This window comes from Frieseomelitta varia, unplaced genomic scaffold (genome assembly GCF_011392965.1).
Source record: "Frieseomelitta varia isolate USP_RPSP 00005682 unplaced genomic scaffold, Fvar_1.2 scaffold_29, whole genome shotgun sequence".
In the NCBI taxonomy this organism is placed as follows: domain Eukaryota; kingdom Metazoa; phylum Arthropoda; class Insecta; order Hymenoptera; family Apidae; genus Frieseomelitta; species Frieseomelitta varia.
In genome coordinates, this window is record NW_025110023.1 from 122,359 (window position 1) to 143,251 (window position 20,893).

The following is a 20,893-nucleotide window of genomic DNA, read 5'->3' on the forward strand; positions in this document are numbered from 1 at the left end:
TACTGTATTGTACTGTATTGTACTGTATTGTACTGTATTGTATTGTATTGTACTGTATTGTACTGTATTGTACTGTATTGTACTGTATTGTATTATATTACATTATATTTATTATATTATTTATTTATTATAAGTCTATCGGTTCGAAATGGATTATTATTTTAGATCTAGATAGATTCAGTGAAATTGCAGTAAAATTTAAACAAATTATATTTATTTGATTGAAACGAACATAGTCGTTGACAATAATCTACAATGTGAATCGATAATAACTCTAAAAAAAAATTCCAAAAACAAAATCTTGCGAATTTCACCGATCAACGAGTCCCTCCGTGCAGCGCCTAACAATGATCCTCACGAGAATCCCTTATTCTCCTCTCCAAACCCTGCAATGTGTATCAAACACAGAACACGTTCCGTTTCATTTCCTCTCTACCCTCTTCTCAACTTTGTTCTCGTCGTTCTCAGTCCAACTGAGTTACGAGCCATTCTTCTCGGTGAAAAAAAAAAAAGAAAAAGAAAGAAAAAGGAAGAGAGAAAACGGTTAATAAAATTCCTCGGGACACTCCCGCGCGCGCACGGTGCCTGATTAAAACGCGTGGCCGCGACGACGCGTGCGCGTCTAATGCACGCGCAGACAAAAGTGTCTCGACGCTGGCAATTTACGAGTTCGTTCACACTCTCCCTTGCATATTAGCTACGCGACCGCCTTGCTCGTGCAACTAACTTCTATTGGGCTGGTGGGAAAGCAACGTCGCTTTTTCATCTTGCTGAGAAAGCCAGCTTTGAACGAATATATGAATCGTACAAAGCGCAATGAAGTCACACTACACTTTTGTAAAGGAGCAGTGCTCTGGCATTTGTACGATATCGAGATCGTACTTTTATTACACGTTATTAATAAAATTTCGTCCTGTGCTTAAAAATCTGATCCATCAAGTTTGATCGCTTGTAAATCGACTGAGATGTTTTTTTCTTTTTTTTTTTTTTTTTTTTTTGATGGTTACATTTTAATTGCGTATAATTTTATGTCTTTTTTAAAAGATACTTTTATCTATCATCGTTGTTAATTATGTATTTTATATTTTGTATATTTTAACGACCTCTGCATCAAAGAGATTCGAGTAAGTGAGATTTTTAATTTGAACAGGCTTATAAGTTATAGCTTAACACGCGTGTTTTCATTTATACATTTTAAGGAAAATCATTCGAGTTGCCCTGAAGGCAATTCCAGCTTTATAGTTCCCTTCAAGCTCGTTTAAAATCAAGTCAAGTCTTTCTCCATCAGGATGGAGTTCTCAAAGTTGGACATTATACATTTTGATTGATTGAACAAAATGAAGAAAAAGTTCAGACGTTACTTCCCCGCCAACACAATGCACACCGTTTCTCTCTTCGCAGAGACGCACAATAGCGCATCACACGTTGAATAATCAAACCTGTGTCTAGCGATAAGAGGTACAAAGGTGCAATAACGTTTATCTATCGTCATGAAGCTCCGTTTTCTCCGAGATGATTTAGAAGACTTAACCCTTTTAAACTTTCATCCGTTTCCACGTAAAATTCAATTTCTACGCTGTGGAAGTGCACGTTACGCGAAAGAGCTACATAATAATAAGCGCACGTCGCGTAGCTGGAAATTACGTGAAATTACGTTTCTCACGTGTACATTTAAGCCGGGTTTTCTATTTTTCATCTACGTGGTTCGTGCCACTTCATTTGCCATCAATTTCTTAAGGCAAAGGGGAAAAAATTCTAAAAAAAAAAAAAAAAAAAAAAAAAAAATGTGGTTAAAAATGAAGAGCGATATTTTACGAAACACAGTGGAAACTTTTGAAAAATAATATTATATCATAATCCCTTTCTACAGTAGTTTTACCAGTTTTTCTTCTTTTTCATAAATTGACATATAAATACATATCGATCTACATCAGTATAAATTAATTAATTGCACAAGGTAATTTTTATTAGCAATGTGAAGAAATATTATATTATATATAGAATTATAATTAAATTGTTCCGAATTTAAATTTATAATTCAACGCGACGTTCCCAAAAGCGATCAACTTTTTCTTTCAGAAAGCTATTTCACAGCCATGAACTTCCTTCGCGAAAAGAAAGTAATGTCCCCGGCCAGGCCACGCTGCGTATCTTTTACTTGAACAACTCGTTTCAAAAGGCTCTGTTGCCTCACTTAGTTGGTCGAAACAACGATAACGACGAACGATGCGAAAAAACGATACGGAACGTAAATGTAAATGTTTAAACAGCGCGTCGTTTAAGCCCGCGACACATTTGCACAACCTACTACACAATCAATTCGACGCAACAGAGACGTAATTCTGCGCGATTGTGCATCGCCCTCTCCTCCCCCAGCCCCGCCCCGCTCCACTTGCTCCAAAAAATTAATAAAACACAACTCGTTAATGATACTAATTCTCGGTCGCTTCGAGAAATCATGTCGATGATGTAACATATGAGATTACATATTTTTGGTGTCTGTGTGTGTGGTAACGTACGGTATTTTGAATAGCGTCACGTAAAGTTTACGATGTGACGCGTAAAGGCGGGCCGCTAACAAATTGGAAAAAGGAACGGATCAGGGCCGGTTCAAAGGCGACGCGTACATTGTACAACGAGTACTGTTCTACATATTCCGCGCGTTAGTCATACCTTTGTACACACGTCGACTTGTACAACCGGGCACGGAAAGATAACGAATCCTGTTCGAACGCCTTTCAGAGACATTTCTCTCCTCTTAACACACATATTGGCACGGTTGTCTCTTAAGTGACGAGTGACTCCTTTAACTTCTTGCGCTGGTATGACGTGCCACGCACGTCGAGAGTTTTTTGTTCCAAAATTGTAATATTTTTCTCCGTTTTAAGTATACTCAAGGTAGAACAGGTAGAATGAGTAATAAATTTATTACATCTCAATAATTTCTATCCAATGATATCGTACCGACGAGTTCGAAGAGAAAAAGAAAGCGACGAATTATTGTGTACGGTTCGGTCACTCGTTATGGTCCGCAATCAGTCGTCAGCGCAAGGAGTTAATCTCTTGCGCTGGAATTTGTCCCAAAATTGCAATATTTCCTCAGTTTTAAGTATATTTGAGTATAACCCAGGCAAAACAAATGATAAATTTATTACTTCTCAGTAATTTCTATCAAGTGGTATCGTACCGATGAGTTGAAAAGAAAAAGAAAGCGACGAATTATTGTGTACGGTTCGGTCACTCGTTATGGTCCGCAGTCAGTTGCCAGCGCAAGTGGCTAACCTCTTGCGCTGTAATGACGTGCCACGCACGTCGAGAGAATTTTTTATTCCAAAATTCCAGAAATTTCCTCGTGAGCATTCCAACAGATCATATTTCTTTCATTAATAACTCAATTTGACCCTTTTCAATTACTAATAATTTCCATTTCACCCTTATTTCCAAACTCTCTTCGGGAGTAACCAACTCGTGACTATTCTTCCTTAAACAAATCAATGGAAAACCAAGCGAGCACCAAGCAGAGATTAATCGCCATAAGGGGTGGCCCTGACTGCTCACCCCTAATCACGACGTCCGACGATTTTTCGCTCATTAACGGCACCCGGCGAGCGGGAATCGTTGGAAACGGGTCTTCTTCTCCTCTGCTCGGCCACGACTCTAGTGTAAACGAACCTTTATCTCAATCCGTGGTCGCGTTACATATAAGGGAATCGTAACGAGTAACGACATTAGGCATCGGGTTTGCCGCGTACATGGCAGCAGTCAGCTTAACCCCTCGCGCGGAGATCCGGTTTTATCAGCCATATTGGATCCACCGGCAGTCAATTGTGGACTTAAGAAGCGTGGGTCGGCCGACCCTGCCGGATCGGGACGACACCGGCCCGCTTTTTCTTCCACCTCACCTTCTGTCCATCTTCTCCCTCCACCCCCTCCCCCACCCTACGATTTCGTGTAACTGTAGGGTGGTACAACACGTGGAATCGTTCGAGAAAAACCGGGAAATTATGAGAGGGACCATTTTGATGAGTAATGTTCGATCTGTATCGTTGAATTGTACAGAAACTTTACATTTATGATTATCAACCTCTTGCGCTGGAATGTCGAGAACTTTTTGCCCCAAAATTGCAAGTTTTAAGTATATTTAAGTGTAACCCGGTTGAAACAAATAATAAATTTACTCTCAATAATTTCCATCCAGTCACACCGACGAGTTCAAAAAGAAAGCGACGAATTATTGTGTACGGTTTGGTCGCTCGTTATGGTCCGCAATCAGTTGCCAGCGAAAGTGGTTAACCTCTTGCGCTGGAATTTGTCCCAAAAAATTGCAATATTTCCTCAGTTTTAAGTATATTTAAGTATAGCCCAGGCAAAACAAATGATAAATTTATTACTTCTCAATAATTTCTGTCCAGTGATATCGTGCCGACGAGTTCAAAGGAAAAAGAAAGCGACAAATTATTGTATACGGTTTTGGTCGCTCGTTATGGTCCGCAATCAGTTGCCAGCGAAAGTGGTTAACCTCTTGCGCTGAAATTACGTGCCACGCAAGTCGAGAACTTTTTTGTCCCAAAAATTGCAAGTATTTTCTCTAGTTTATTTAAGTATATTTAAGTATAACCCAGGGGAAACAAACAATAAATTTATTACTTGTCAATAATTTCCATCCAGTGATATCGTACCGACGAGTTCAAAAGAAACAGAAAGAGACGAATTATCGTATACGGTCGCTCGTTATGGTCCGCAATTAGTTGCCAGCGCAAGCAATTAAATACATGACAGATATTTCAACTGGCTAGAGAATTTAATTCATAGTTTGGTGAGTGAGCGTTATGAATTGCGGAGTAATTTTACGTTTATGGTCATTAATACATGCTAGACAGAGAAAAGGGAGTGATGATTTAACCCACTCGCATTTGGTAATGGAAACGGACGAAAAATTTTACGTCTCTGATTATTAACATATGCTGACATTTGAGCATTACTGTTATACTACTCTAGAGTTTCTAATTTTGTTAGTTCTTGTCTAATATTTTTCTTTCTAAATGAGAAACATAGAGAAACACGGATTGAGAATTTGAAAGATTCTTTTAAGAGCAATAACCACTACTGATGTACATGTATGTACACGTTGAGTTAATTTGGTTATTTACGTATCATCATGAGAAACATTCTTTCACGTATTTGATTTATGCTTCTTCAAAATAAATTGCGCGTGTTTTGACACTTCGCAATGAAGAGTTCATAATTTATTTAATAACTCTGAGTTGCCGGTCCACAACGAAAAATATTTGTAGTCCAAAGCGTACGTATTTCGCGAAATTTTGCGGATGAACGACGAGCACGAATGAAGTTCATCTTCGCGTGAAAAAGATATCATTGTCGCGTGTATGATTCAACGTGTGGGCGAGTAGGATTTAAAAATCTCAAGAGATACGTGTGTCGCGTAAAAGCTGGTAAACATCCTCCGAGCAACGTACTCTCGCTGCTGTTTATTAGAGACAAGGAAAAGGATGTGTCCCGATTCCGTACAGATAGCAATTATCGTTAATTATCGTTCCTTGTTCTCTTTTTGGCAGAGTCATTCCCCCCGTAACACCGCTCGCTAGACGAAGATGAAAGGAGATTTACTATGAGCACGTGTAATTTGTTTCCCAAGCGAGTCAGGCGTCCATGTCCTCCGTTTTGAATAGAAAAATTTAATTTAAAGAAGAGAAACAGGAAAGTTTCGTTAGAAAAAAAAAAAAAAAAATAGAACAGAAGAGTTGATTTAAAATAGAAAAGGGATTAATTTAAAACAGAGAAAATGGGGATGAATTTAATTCAAGATAGACAGGATAGAAGATTTGTAGAAATTTTTATTCCCGCTTCAAGTTTTACGTATAAGATTATTTATGTATAAGTGGAACATAACTTATCGTTATATTTGTTGTACTCTTTCTCACAGATCATTCACCGCGGACCCTCATCTTCGAGGTATCATGAAATAAAAAGAGGAATTTATCGCGCTAAATAGTTATTTTTGAGACACGAGGATCCTGTGGGGGCTACGCGAGATATCGAATTCAATTAAAATGAGGCAGAAGGGACAGAAGGTAATCCAACCGTGTAATTACAGTGCAGAGAAATCTACTTTGCACGAGGATTTCGTTCGTAAATCCAGAGAACGAGCGAACGAGCAGGGTTATCAATCGCGTGAAAAGTTTCTTCTTCGAACTTCGTTGCTTGTATTGTTTTTGCGGTCGCTGTATAGCTCTCTCGCATGTCCATTATTTTACGTAACCGAGATTTCTACACTGAAATCTAATACGTTGATTATAGTCGATCGACTCTACTGAAACCCAACGAGATCACGGCTCTATAGCGTGACATCGAAAAACTATCTTTCCCTCTCTCGTAGTACGTGCGATCCAACGACGATTGCATCTTCGACAGACTGAAATCCTCGGGCCAATTTCTCATTTGAAGAATTTCAATCAGTTATTGCACTCTGATTTAAACGAAGAAAGAAAAATTTCCAAGACTGTTATTTTATTCTAACGCTTCAATTATTAATCTTCTTCAGAGATATCTCAACTAAATAGAGATATCTCAACAATAGAGAAAACAAGCAGAATTATATTTACAAAATTCCAATTGTTAAATGTTGCATAATTATGTAACCACCCAATTACTAATGACTTGTTAATCGTCAGAATTCCTAATTCAAATGATGAACAAAAATCATCAAAGATCACTTCTGTTTCTGACTGGACCTAATCTAAACCGAACCTAACTCAAATTGTGATAATATATTTTAGTAAGTAACAAATAGTAATTCCTCACAAGCAATTGATTAGCAACTCCAAGTTACTAAATCAGAAATCCAAATAACCGAATGAACCTCAAGAAGTAATAGAGCAAAATTATACAAAAAATCCCAATTGTTAAATGTTACATAATTATATACCAACCAATTGCTAATAACTTGTTAATTGTTACAGTTGTTCCTGATTTAGATAATGAACAAAATTCATATAAATCACGAAAAATCAAACCAAACCTAACCTATCAATTTCTAACCTAACAATCACCAAAACTTCCTAACCTAACTCAAATGGTGACAATATACTTAGTAACAAATGGTAATTCCTAGCAACAATTGGCAACTCGAAATATTAAATCAGACTCGAAATAACTGAATAAAGCTCAATTTTCCAAGAAGTAACAGTACAGAAAATTATATTTACAAAATCACAATTGTTAAATATTACATAATCATATAACCACCCAATTACTAGTAACTTGTTAATTGTTAGAATTCCTCATTTCAGAACAAAAATCACCAAACATCATTCCAAACCTAACCTAACTTATCAATTTCTAACCTAACAATCACCAAAACTTCCTAACCTAACTCAAATGGTGACAATATACTTAGTAACAAGTGGTAATTCCTAGCAACAACTGGCAACTCGAAATATTAAATCAGACTCGAAATAACTGAATAAAGCTCAATTTTCCAAGAAGTAACAATACAGAAAAATAAGAAAATTATACTTACAAAATCCCAATTGTTAAATGTTACATAATCATATAACCACCCAATTACTAGTAACTTGTTAATTGTTAGAATTCCTCATTTCAGAACAAAAATCACCAAACATCATTCCAAACCTAACCTAACTTATCAATTTCTAACCTAACAATCACCAAAACTTCCTAACCTAACTCAAATGGTGACAATATACTTAGTAACAAGTGGTAATTCCTAGCAGCAATTGGCAATCCGAAATATAAGCTCAAAATCGAAATGACCGAATAAAGCTCAATTTTCCAAGAAGTAACAGTACAGAAAAATAGGAATATTATATTTACAAAATACCAATTGTTAAATGTTACATAATCATATAACCACCCAATGACTAGTAACTTGTTAATTGTCAGAACTTCTAATTTCAGAACAAAAATCACCAAACATCATTCCAAACCTAATCTAACCTAACAATTACCAAAACTTCCTCAACAAAACTTCCTAATCTAACTCAAATTAAATTATTAACAATCACCAAAACTTCCTCAACAAAACTTCCTAATCTAACTCCAATTATATCTAACAGTATATATTAATAACAAGTAGCAATCCCAAGTTATTAAATTAGAGTCCAAAAGTAACTCTCAAAGTTCCTGATCGGACCCCAATCTCCCAAGAAACAATTACAACTCAATCCCAAGCAAGTGCATGCGCGCAAGCAAGTGAATTTTCAAGTGGATTCGAAGTGAATTCGTCGATAACAGTGAAAGTTCATTTCCGAATGAAACAAGAAACAGGGAAGAAGGGAAAGAGAACTGAAAATTCGTAAGGAGAGTCGACCTGGTCTCCAGGAGATCCATATGCAATCCCAGGCCTGGAAATACGTGAGACAGCGCGCCGAGAGTGCAGCAACGCCGTTCTCCTTTGGAGTTTCTGCACGTGCAACCACGGAGACCTGGTGTCGGGAAATCAAGTTCAATGGCGTCTCGTTGGACGAGAGCATCGATTCCTCGCTGCACCGCGCATACGAGCACGTTTTCATGAACGCGGCGACAGAACAATCTATTCCAGGGAACTCGAAGTTCAACAGGACTCTCTCTTTCTTTCTTTCTTTCAACGGGCGTTCACACAGATATGGGGAATTAAATAGAGAAACTTTTCATCGTGCAAGCTCTCTCTCTCTCTCTCTGCCTTTCCTCTTTTTTTCTGTGACTCTTTTTGTACAGCTTTTATTTTATTTTCAAATTTCCTACGATCTAGAAAATATTCAATTTAAAGCTGCACGTACAGTGTACTTGATGCTCGTGAACGAAATAAAAAATTTGTATTTCCTTCTATTCACAGAAGTTCAAGAAGAATTAGATCTCTGATCTTGTCACTCGCTTAATTTGAAGTTAATCTCGTGCTTAGAATTCACGAAAACTAGAGTTCCATTATTGTTGTTCCTTCAAGATTGATCGATTTTGACTTGAAGTGGCATTTTAAATCTGAGGAACAAGTGCCACGCGAGACACCCCACGTACCGAAGCATCCCTGAGGAGAAACATAATACAGGTGGCTCATTAAGGGTTCAAGTAACCCCTTTGCTGATAGAGAGTAAACCTCCGTGCCTCCTGCCGTGGAATATTCATATCTAAGGTTTCCGAACTTTAACACGTTCTCTTGCATCGTACTACGCCGCGTGTAACGAGATCCAATTACCGACATTACCGAATTTTATGCTTCATTCCTCGACTGGACGCCGGCGAAAAATTTGGCTGGGAACATCTCGTGTTTCTGAAGAATCTGAGAACTCTAAGCGCGAAATTTGAAAATTTATTATTGAAAACCCGGTCGCAGATCTTGGAAATGTTGCGTTACAAAGGTCTGGTAAAACACTACGCACACTTTTAGTCGAAATTATATCTTTAGAAATTAATTATATAATCTGCAGGAGAAATTGTTTGGAGTATGACGAAGAGCACTGTACTCTTGGACATTTTACTTTCTTATAGATAAATGATCTACTAATGACGAGTCTCGAAACACCATTAGATGATCGATTCGTCACCGAATCGCTTGACAAATTGCCCCTGCGCCGAAGCACCGTAGTGAAAATCCATTTAACGTTAATGCTCGTCAAGAAGACAGATAAAACGAGACTATTCCCCGAGACTGAGTACACACTTTCTACCACTGTAACCTTATTGCCACACAAATACCGTCGTCCTCCGCTTCGTAATGTCGCCCACTTGTTCCCACGTCGCGTGATACAGGTTGCCTCTTCCGTGTAAGTCTCTATCCACACTAAATCTCTCTCTCTCTCTCTTTTAACGAATTTTTCTTTGAACATGATCCTATGCAAATCGTACGCGTGACAAGATCTATGAAAGAATTAGGTATGCAGCAGTAAAAGCATAATTTTTAAGCTGTATACACACACACACACAGATGAGTCATTTTACGACTTCGATCATTTTCGTTGCGATTTTACGCGAGAGAGAATAGAATTTTATAGATTTATTTTACTGCGGAGAAACATGGGAAAAAGAACGGAGATCTTCACGCAGATAAGATTCTGACTGTTAACCTCTTGCGCCAGGCACGTCGAGAATTTTTTGTCCCAAAATTGCAATGTTTCCTCGAGTTTTATCAAGTATAAATAAATTTATCACTTCTCAATAATTTCTATCCGGCGATATCACACCGACGAGTTCAAAAGGAAAGCGACGAATTACTGTGTGCGGTCTGGTCGCTCGTTATGGTCCGCAATCCGCAAAGTTGCCAGCGCAAGTGGTTAAATTGGGAAAAGAAAGGTGAAATATTGCGGGCCTTACTGTAGTTCGTAGAAAAAAAAATAATAAAGCAGCTCTCGAGAGTCACATTTATCTCTGTGAGGATGTAAAACTAAATGGATGGAAAAATACGGAGATTTCTCAAAAGCAAGTTTATAAGTACCGTGAATCTAGAGAGTGGGTTAGAATAACGATTAGAATTCACCGCACAGTTCAAACAGTTAATAATTAAAAAATTAGTAGTTAAAGTTAATAATTAAAAAAGCAGCTCTCGAGATTCACATTTATCTCTGTGAGAATGTAAGGGGATTTCTCAAAAGCAAGTTTATAAGTATTATAAACCTAGAGGGTAGGTTAGAATAACAATTCAGAATTCACCGCACAGTCCAAACAGTTAATAATTAAAAAATTAATAAAATAAATGAAACGAATAAAATTTTCATTTGAAAATTGTGTAAAATAAGAAATAAAGTTGAATAGTTAATCGACGACTAGTCGACGAATTGTCTCCAATGGAAAAGATAACAATTATCTGCGAGACACAGTACGAATCAGTCTATACACAATAGAGGGACAACAAAGTCCTTGTTCCTTAAGCCCCGGTTACAAATGAGCCGGCAATAAGCATTAGAGATAATACCTCCCCTTATCTTCATCTACCTTCGAAACGCAGGATTAATGGACACGATGTGAATCAGCCTGTAGATGCACCTACGAGTATATTCGCCCGTGCACAGGCAGCACTTGGCGTTACAAATGCAGCCGAGGGAGCATGACACGCCTACGCCTCTACTAAGCCCACACGATCGCAGGGCCGTAGGTATTGTGACCCAAGTGTCACATCCTGGAATGTTATTTGTCAACGAGAGACGCTCCTCGCCAGGAATGTTAACGAATCGGGGAGATACTGCCAGCTTGAAACGCTGTATAATAAGGCTGTTACAACGAAGGGCGAATGGTGAATTCTGTGACGACCTTACCGAAGGTAACTCGAGAGGATCGCGAACTGAAGATCGACTTTAATAACGCAAGAATGGAATTAGGAAGACGACTCAATGAACGTAACAGAGTCATGTGAAAAAAAATAATGTTTAGTCACGTCAAAGAGTGGAATAATTGCAATTGATCCTCGCGAAAATTGTTGAATAATTTGTTATTTGTTAGAGTAACAAATTATCTAATTTCCGTAATTCGTACTTACCGGGCGGGGATTCAAAGAGGACGATGCATTAAAATACGTCATATCAAATTGACACATTAAAATAAATCATATCAAGGAATGATATAATATTCAAAGATTTATGAACTGATGTTCATGAAAGGTAGGAATTCTAATAAGCACACTATTTGTTTTACGAATCCATCGATTATAAAATATTCTAATCTAAATATTCTAAATCTCAATAATTAACTATTCTAACTCGAAGAAACTCTGTTCAACAATAATTGAGAGATTCGTGAGAGGAATAACATAGAAACCGACTTAACAACCGATTCTCAGCGCTGGCAACGACATTAGCAGTGAATGAAGAATGTATATTAAAAATTTAAATAATAATTGTTACTGATCACTTCTTACAAAATTAAATTTTGTAGATTTTTGATACTTGATAATATATCAAGTGACTGATGGTTCGTTTTATTCGTTCGAATTTCAAATAATTCGGAACCTACAAAAATACAGACGGAACGGGCGGCTCGGTTTCTCGATTTTTGGGCATGCACGACACACGCGCGCATACGCCGAGGAGACAGACGCTCATATACACGTAAGCGAGCGAATCGAAGAAAACGGCGACGGTCTCTACGCTGCATCCGGCAGAGCGGCGGTTTTTTGTGCATCGTGTCGCATCCTTAACTTCGCCACGCTTGACTCGCGAGTAGCCGCGTCTCCTCTTCGTGACTATCGTGCGCGAGAGCGTGCAAGGCGCATCAACGAGCCGCGATCCGCGCAGGCATGCAAATGAAAATCAGAAATTTCCGCGCGGTGATAGATCACAGAGTCACGAGGCACTCTTGAGATCATCTACACTATCGGTTCAAAGAAACGGCGGGAAATTTTAGCGTTTGAAGATGTTCAACCTTTGCGCTATATTTTAGAACGAATGTTCTAGAGAAAGGACAAGAGATTCTAAACTTTCACTCGTAATCCATGTTTTGCTTTTTGTATAATCTAAACTGGCAATTGAATTTATTTTGAACGTGCGTGTTTCATCGAATGTATTTCTTAGAGTTTCGTTAATAGGTTAGCTTGTGATAGTCCGCCATCTTTGTTGTCTACGACATTTGAAAAGACCTATACACAGAGAGAGATCATCTACAGTGTAGTTCAAAGAAAGTTGGCGGGAAATTTCAGTTGTTTAAAGATGTTCAATCTTTACACTTTTATACTTTGGAATAAAGCAGTGTCTTATTATCTTGGAACGAATATTTCAGAGAAAGGACAAGAAATTTTAATTCACGATGTATGTTTCACTTTTTATGTAATCTAAACTGGTAATTGAATTTAATTTGAACGCGCGTGTTTCATCGAATGTATTTCTTACAGTTTCGTTAATAGGTTAACTTGTGATAGTCCGCCATCTTTGTTGTCTACGACATTTGAAAAGACCTATACACAGAGAGAGATCATCTACAGTGTAGTTCAAAGAAAGTTGGCGGGAAATTTCAGTTGTTTAAAGATGTTCAATCTTTACACTTTTATACTTTGGAATAAAGCAGTGTCTTACTATCTTGGAACGAATATTCCAGAGAAAGGACAAGAAATTCTAAACTTTCACTCGTAATCCATGTTTTGCTTTTTGTGTAATCTAAACTGGTAATTGAATTTAATTTGAACGCGCGTGTCTCATCGAATGTATTTCTCACAGTTCCGTTAATAGGTTAACTTGTGATACTCCGCCATCTTTGCTGTCTACAACATTTGAAAAGACCTGTACACAGAGAGAAATCATGTACAGTGAAGTTCAAAGAAACGGCGGGAAATTTCAGTTGTTTAAAGATGTTCAATCTTCACGCTTTTATACTTTGGAATAAAGCAGTGTCTTATTATCTTGGAACGAATATTCCAGAGAATGGACAAGAAATTTGTACATGCATGTCTCATCGAATGTATTTCTCACAGTTTCGTTAATAGGTTAACTTGTGATACTCCGCCATCTTTATTGTCTACAACATTTGAAGAGACCTGTATTATCTCCTCTGTATTATTCCTTACAAACTTTCGTTACTTTTGAGGAAGCTCAAATATAAAGTTAAATATAGAGATTCTTCGTTAAAGAAGAAAAAAGTATGCAATGAACGAAATGAGAAAAGAGAACAAGCGATATCTACTATCGGTTTTTAGTAGTAAGTAGAAAGTGTGCAATGTGTTGACTATCGTTCTGTTTCTTTTAGGGAAATCCTTAATTGGTATCAATATGCTTTCTTTCCTAATAATTTCTCTCTTATCAGCTCGCGATGCAACTCGCGCGGTAACACACGCAATTAGCGATCGATTTTATCAGTAAAATGAAAAATAAGCAAAGTACGAAGTAAGAAGTACAGATTATTTCAAAATATCTAAGACTTGAGGCCATGAAGACTTGAGAAAGAAAAAATAAAAATCGCGATTATTAAGACAAGACTTAACAATGTGTTGAGTTGGAAAAAATCATTAGAAAATCGTAAATTCTGCGTTGAACGATAATCTTAGATAAAGAAGACAATATCGTATCATTTGTTTCATGTACATATGTGTCGATCTATAAAAAATGCACCTAAAGTTCTACACGCTTGTTATATATCTATCTATATCTATCTAGTACTTATAATCATAAAAAGTTTTTAACCTAATCTCCATATTGTCCGACTATTTTCAACAAAATCATAGATTTTAACTCTTCATATTTACCATCCTTGGTGTTTTCAAATCTTACATAAAAATCTTTCGTGTAATAAAGTAACACATTTAAGCATACAACTTTTATTTTTTAAATATTTAGGGTAAACGCGTCGCACGCGCACAAATAAGCACGACTGTTAATTTTATCCAAACAGTATTTGCCAATATATACTTGTTCGGATTGATAATATCGATGTCCGCAATAACTGTTATCAGTTTCGTACACAGATCACTGATTTCACGGTTCCAAGAACACAATTCCCTGTTTACTTTTTCTTTTACAATTTTTTATACAAATTTGCAGTGACTGTAGCGAATGGCAAACTTTATTTCATCAACTGATGCAAGGAAAAAGTAAATATTAAATTAAATGCACATTGGAAAATATACGTATGAATTCTACTAACTTCTCACGTTATCAATCTCAAACAATATGCAGAAAATAGAATAGAAAACAGAATAGCAAATTATATGGCAATCTCTATGTACAATAACTGCTATAAAATGATGCACAATTTCAAGAACTGAACAATTTTAATCTCGGCAACGAAGATATACTAATCTTCTTGAAACCAAAAAGTTTATTGTTTTATGAGCTACAATTCCAATAGATGATAGTACAAACTATCTCCGTTTGTTGCACTGCAACTTTTCATATCTGATATTATCTGTAACTCCAGTGGTTTAAGATAATTTCTGAATCATTTCTGTGCCGCTGTATTATCATTTCACTCACTTAACCGTGATTTCTCATATTTAATAATTCCCTAAAAATCGACGTTGGTCCATTATCTAAATAAAAACCGAAATCTTACCCGCAACTTTTCATATTTGAAATCGTCTGTTCTTTTCTGTTTAGGGCGTTGATCTGGCGTCACGTCAACCCTCGTCCGGACAACGAGGCGAATTATCCACTCGAAAGAGGACGCGCGATTGCATTAGAGACAATAAACACGCGACGATCGTTTACGTTACAGCGGTTATGATTGGCGGTTCCTTTTCGCTACCGTTCGTGAATTATCATCGACACAAAACAACAGAATCGTTCGCGCCTTTTGTTATATGAAACTCAATTTGAAGTGTTATTTCCCTGTTAGCGAAGACCGCGTCTCATTCGCATTGTTTATCGTTTCGTAATAACGTCCACGTATAACCTAACAATAGCCACGCACGTGCCGGCGATAAAAAAAAAAAGAAAGACGCCGGCGCGCGGCCGACTTCAAACAACATTGCAGAAACCTGAAAAACTGTTACTCGTCTGTAACTGTAAGGAATGATGGCCACAGAATTAAAAGAACTCTACAATCTTTCATATTTCCTATTGTTTCGTGTCAATCCAGAGACTTTATCGTTACAATCTCTGTGAGATTGTATTAACAATGCTAATAGTTAGGTATTGTTGTCATACACATGTATAAATCCAAACGAAACACACTAAGCATGCAATACACGCATATCAATACATATATATATATACGTATGCATATAAGCTGTAATTAGAAACATGTGCTGGTGATTATGAATGCAGTCTTGTATATAACTAAATACTATTTCGATAGCCTTGAATCTTTTCTTTGATTGTAGATTTTTGCAAGTAATTTTCTTAAGAAATCTCAAGTCTCAGACTGTATTGGAAATTAATTGTACATCTTACAAGTTAGAAAGAAACATTCATTCATGAATATTCTTCTTTAGTTATATCTACTACCATCTGACGACACATAACAGAATAAATAATCATTTGTTATTTAGCAATATCATAAATGTATCAGAATCACTATAGTTGTGTACTTGGCTATTTTACAAAAATGCTCTCATATCGAGAAGTACATATTTTGAATACTTTGGGGTTATTGCAGATCCACACAATAACCTAAAAGATAAGTTCAACTCTTGTAAACTTCTGACTCAATTTTCACAATCACCAAAGCATGTACGAAACGTAGACAGATCAAGGGAGATAAACTTACCGAAAAAGTCCTCCCAGCTAACGGATCCATCCGAATCCACGGCGTTGGCAGTCGTGGTCTCCGCGTCCGCCTCGCTACCCATCTCGTCGCATCAAATCGTTCGACTTTACCAGCGAACAGTCACAGAATCAACGATGGATGTTCCTCTCGTTGTCACTGGTCCATGGAATTTTACACAATCACAAAATCGTCCTTACAAATACTATCTCTTAATATCGACTCGTCCAACGCACGTCACATGTCTCGCGTGCGCGCCACCGATTTATTTGGCGCGTCGGAGATCTCTCAGAAGATAAACCGATCGGCGAGAAAGGGCAAAAAATACATGGATCGGTTATTTCAGATGAGTTAGCCGAGATGTCGGAGGGAAGTGGAGAAACGACATCCCTTTGGCACGCGGTCGCGAGACGGACTGAGAGAGCAGCAGCCTTCGACCCGAGCCGACCGACTGTGCCGGCAAGTCAACGAATCGGCAAACAGCCGCCACCAACCCATACACTAAACCGTTCGCTCTCTGCTCAAGCGTTCCTCCGCTCTGCTCGCCAGCGAGTTGCTCAATGCAACGACTGTCCTCTCCGATGGAAGCGAACGCCGTGCCGTTCATGTGTGCACCAGTGTCGCGTTTACTGGCCATGATTTTGTCTCCATTGTTGGCCGTCCGTATCCCCACCGATAGCTAAAAACGAATTTACAGAAAATTCAATTTACTGTATATTATAAGTAGCTTAGTAACTTAGCACTAAGTATGCACTCTTCTACTCTAATCAAGTACTTTTAAAGCACGGGTAAACAAGTAACATTCATATATCATAAATATCTGTATCTCGCTGGAGAAAAAGTAAATACTTGAGATTTCTTAGAAGTACACGTACCACCCTCGATAATTGGCCAGATAAAGCGGCGACACACGGCCAATTAACGAAGCACTACTACATAAATCGTCGTACGCCGGCCGGTCATTGAATTAGGAGCATCGAATATGTATTTTTAACCTTTCACAGTGCGCCACCGCCCGCCTGCTTTGGCATCACTGACGTTGCTTCGTGTTGCGCCTTTTTCCGGTATTCCCGCGCCGTCGTTCGCGTGACTTTTAGGACGATACGTAACTGGAAATATTAGGAAACAGGTTCACGTTTATTCGGAACTGTGCGGTTCAGAAGGGGAAGCAATGTTTTTGGCGGACGACTCAATTGAATCATTCAGAAAATAAATTCGTCTATTTCCTTGATTTCTTAGTTTCTTAATTTAGCTAGCAGGTCTTTCTTTCTGTGCAACGACTTGCCAACTAATAATACACGTTATTGAACAAGTTACGTATTATAGGTTAGGGAAATTTTTTCAAACAATTTATCATTATGGGGACTCGTTTTTAAGACTGGATAATCGAATGAGTTTTAGTTTGTAAGATGTTACTAATCTGGTTGTATTTTGTGAACTGTATTATAGAAAGAAATCGATATCGAGACAGAATACTTTCTAACACCCACAAGCGGTAGGAGAGAATAACCGCCAAAAATTATGAACCGCGTGACGTCACAACATGGCGGCCTAATCCGTTAAAGTTTGATTACTCGCGAATTTTTGAATATTTCTTTCAAGTAAAAGAAAACAAAGTTTATTATTACATAAAAGTAAAAGATTATTATATAAAGAAACTAAACAATTATATTTTCTAATGCTTTCAATCGCGATTATTTTTTATTGTTATTTTTTGGATGAAATTCTCGTAGGATTGTCGGAAACTTTTTCGACGAAATAATATACAATAAAACGTTGCATACATTGTATATTTCAACATAAAACATGTTTGTGATTGTTTAAGAGAGGTGTGTATACCTACAATCTGCATTATTTCCGGTTAAATAAGTACTTGCGCTTGATCGCGAGCAAACTCGAATCGCGGTACAAAACGGTCGAATAAGAGACGTACATAGACTAACAGTAACTTTCCCCCACTAACAATAAGTTTAAATTCTATTCCCCCACCATCAGTTTTCGTTCAATACGCATGCGCGACAGAAGTTATTTTAAAAAAAGTTTTTAAAAAAGCTTTGTAATTTAGAAATATTATAAAATCGAATTCGCGTATAATTTAGTATTTAATACTATTGACACAGACGAGGTACATATATATATATTGCATCACGTCTGCGATTTTAACGAATCCACCTTCGTTACCGATTGTGCAGAAATCTTTTTACCATAAGGGACTTGCAAAAACTTCTTCGAGGCAACATGTGGCGCGACGATCTCAGGCATCGAATTTAAATTTTTCTAAGCGGAAAAGCCGAACTTGTGCATTAATTTTAAGTAATCTACGTATTTTTAATTCTTTCATTTCTCATTTCATCTTTTAATAATGAAGATACTTGCATAATTTGAACGTATAAATTTCTGTTTGTAAAGTGAAGTAAGTATATGATTACAAGGTATTGGACAAGAGTTAGAGAATATGTGTATAAAGAATCTCTTTTCGATGAATGTTTTCGTCTTAAGAGCAACGATCTTCCTCCACAATGTTGTTTAATTAAGTTCTTAATAAAGATTTTTCATTTATTTTTAAAAATTAGAATGTTCAAGAGAACAACCTTTCATCTTTTAATAAACTTCAAGATCAAGGCCACGATGGCGATATTAACACGATCGTATTTTAATGAAAGCATACTTTAATGAAGGTGTACCATGCTACAGGGGCGAAAGACCCTCTAGCATATCGATTTTCAAGGGCACATACCTACTATGTCCACGTAATTACTGTTTGAACGAAAGTACTTATACTGGTCGCAGTTTATTTAGCCTGATTTGATAGAAATAGGTTATGTATCATATAATGCATAATATTAAGAGTTTCTGATTTAGTTTTGCATTTTCAGATAAGCAAGGATTTTGAATAATGCAAAAGAGGCGGTATAATTAAGTTGCGTTTACGTGATGTCAAACAATTGCCCGTAAAGCACAGGAAATTTAAATTTGAATAAAATTTTCATAATTAACTTTTTCTTCCTTTCATATGCAAGTGTTTTGGGAGAGATTGAGGAACTGTTTATACAGGTATGTATTTTGTAAATATATATATATATATATATATATATATTTCTTTTTGTATTTTTTAATATATATTTTAATGCATATATACATATGTGTATCTTATATTTCTAAGGATTATTTTATTTCTTCACAGCTATATTGTGTATTTTATTATATTATTCTAACAGTATCAAATAATTTATTTCCAATAAGTATTGGTAAAATGTATACATGGAAGAAAGGATACAAGAAAAAATGTACGATGATACGAAACTTAAAAATCATACGGTGTTACAAAAGGTTAACAAGGAAATTTTGGGTCACGTTCGATAGTTTAGTCTTCCCACGGGCTTGACTGTTCGCAACCCTGAATTCATCGGCCTAATTGGTCACCATCAACCTGTAAACTACAGTATATCACCTTTCACCTATGTTGGACGCGCATATTATCTAATGCCCCCCGCTCATTATCTCTTTGTTCGTTCGATTTTTGCGGTCACGCTAACCGCCACCCTTTTCAATCACTCGTTTATTCCGCGGTTCCTTTCCACGTTCGCTCTCTGTCTTTTTCCACCCTTTATCGCCCGGTGAATCTATACGTTCTGGAAATAACATTCGATCCGGCTGAAGTTTCACTTAAGAAAATTGAAGGATATTGGAAATGCCCGTTTCTGCGTATGGATCAATCCAATCGAAATTAAATGCGCGATAAACGATTGAAAAGTAGGAACACTCACTGTTCGTTTAGGGATCATTTTGGTTTTTCTAGAATTACGTCGAAACGACAGATCTCACATTTTTAGAGTGTTGCAAATCTAATAAATTGTATTTAACGAAGATAATATAGATTTACTATTCAAAAGTGCAGAGGTTTATTACTATGAATATTGCAACTAATATTTTATGGCGCGTTTTAGAAAAGCTAAATAATGCAAGTGTAATTGTTATTCTACTGAAGGACAACTTTAATGAAACTTTGAAAAGATAGTCGTTTCACAAATCTTGATAAAATTAACACTGATACACTAATGTTAAGAATGTCGAAGATTACATATTTATTAGGTACATTTTTAACAATGTTCTTTTTAGAATACAGTGCGTAAATTGGTTGCGTGTACATGAATTTTGCGTAGATTTACGTAGCTCTAGAATAGTAAATTGTAAGTGTAAAAAACATCGACACGATCTTGATATTTTAGATGTGACGTAAGTATAGCACTTGCGTGACAATTAAGTACTGATACTACATCGCATAAAAAAATAAATAAAACGTAAGTGATGTACAAATTTCAATGTGGAATTACTTTGTTATATAATTTGTTATATAATTTGTTACATAACGAATACACAAAAGAGAAGAATATTATAAAAACCAAAAAAAATACGTACTTATTCGTAGAAAGCAATTGTTCCCAAGATTGAACTTAATATTCCAAAGCACATCTCAAATCGGTCCTTCAACATCTCACCAAATTCTATTTCTCCTCACCAAATTGAACACCCAATCCATTTATATTTATTACAGATCTAAGATACTACTTGAATGCAGTGAATACTACAAAAAGAATGTTTAAAGAACAGAACAGAACAAAATATTGAAATACAGAGCATAGAAGATAACACGCGTAAAAGAAATATAGAAATATCGAATAAATAAAAATAAATAATAATGCATCTTAAAATATTTGCTTAAAATATTTGCTAAACAGAACGAGAAGTTGGAATGTGA

General features: G+C 36.7%; 1 protein-coding gene across 1 annotated transcript in view; it reads right to left on the reverse strand.

Moving 5' to 3' along the window:
• LOC122529491 (dentin sialophosphoprotein) overlaps window positions 1-18,045 on the reverse strand; it is an 82,056-nt gene extending 64,011 nt beyond the window's left edge. The window contains exons 1-3 of the mRNA XM_043655674.1: window positions 17,978-18,045; window positions 17,010-17,243; window positions 16,138-16,813 (exon numbers count right to left, since the gene is read on the reverse strand). Of these exons, the coding sequence (XP_043511609.1) occupies window positions 16,138-16,219 (82 nt within the window). The 5' untranslated portion in view covers window positions 16,220-16,813; window positions 17,010-17,243; window positions 17,978-18,045. The remainder of the gene's footprint in view (window positions 1-16,137; window positions 16,814-17,009; window positions 17,244-17,977) is intronic.
• Window positions 18,046-20,893: the final 2,848 nt, after the last annotated feature.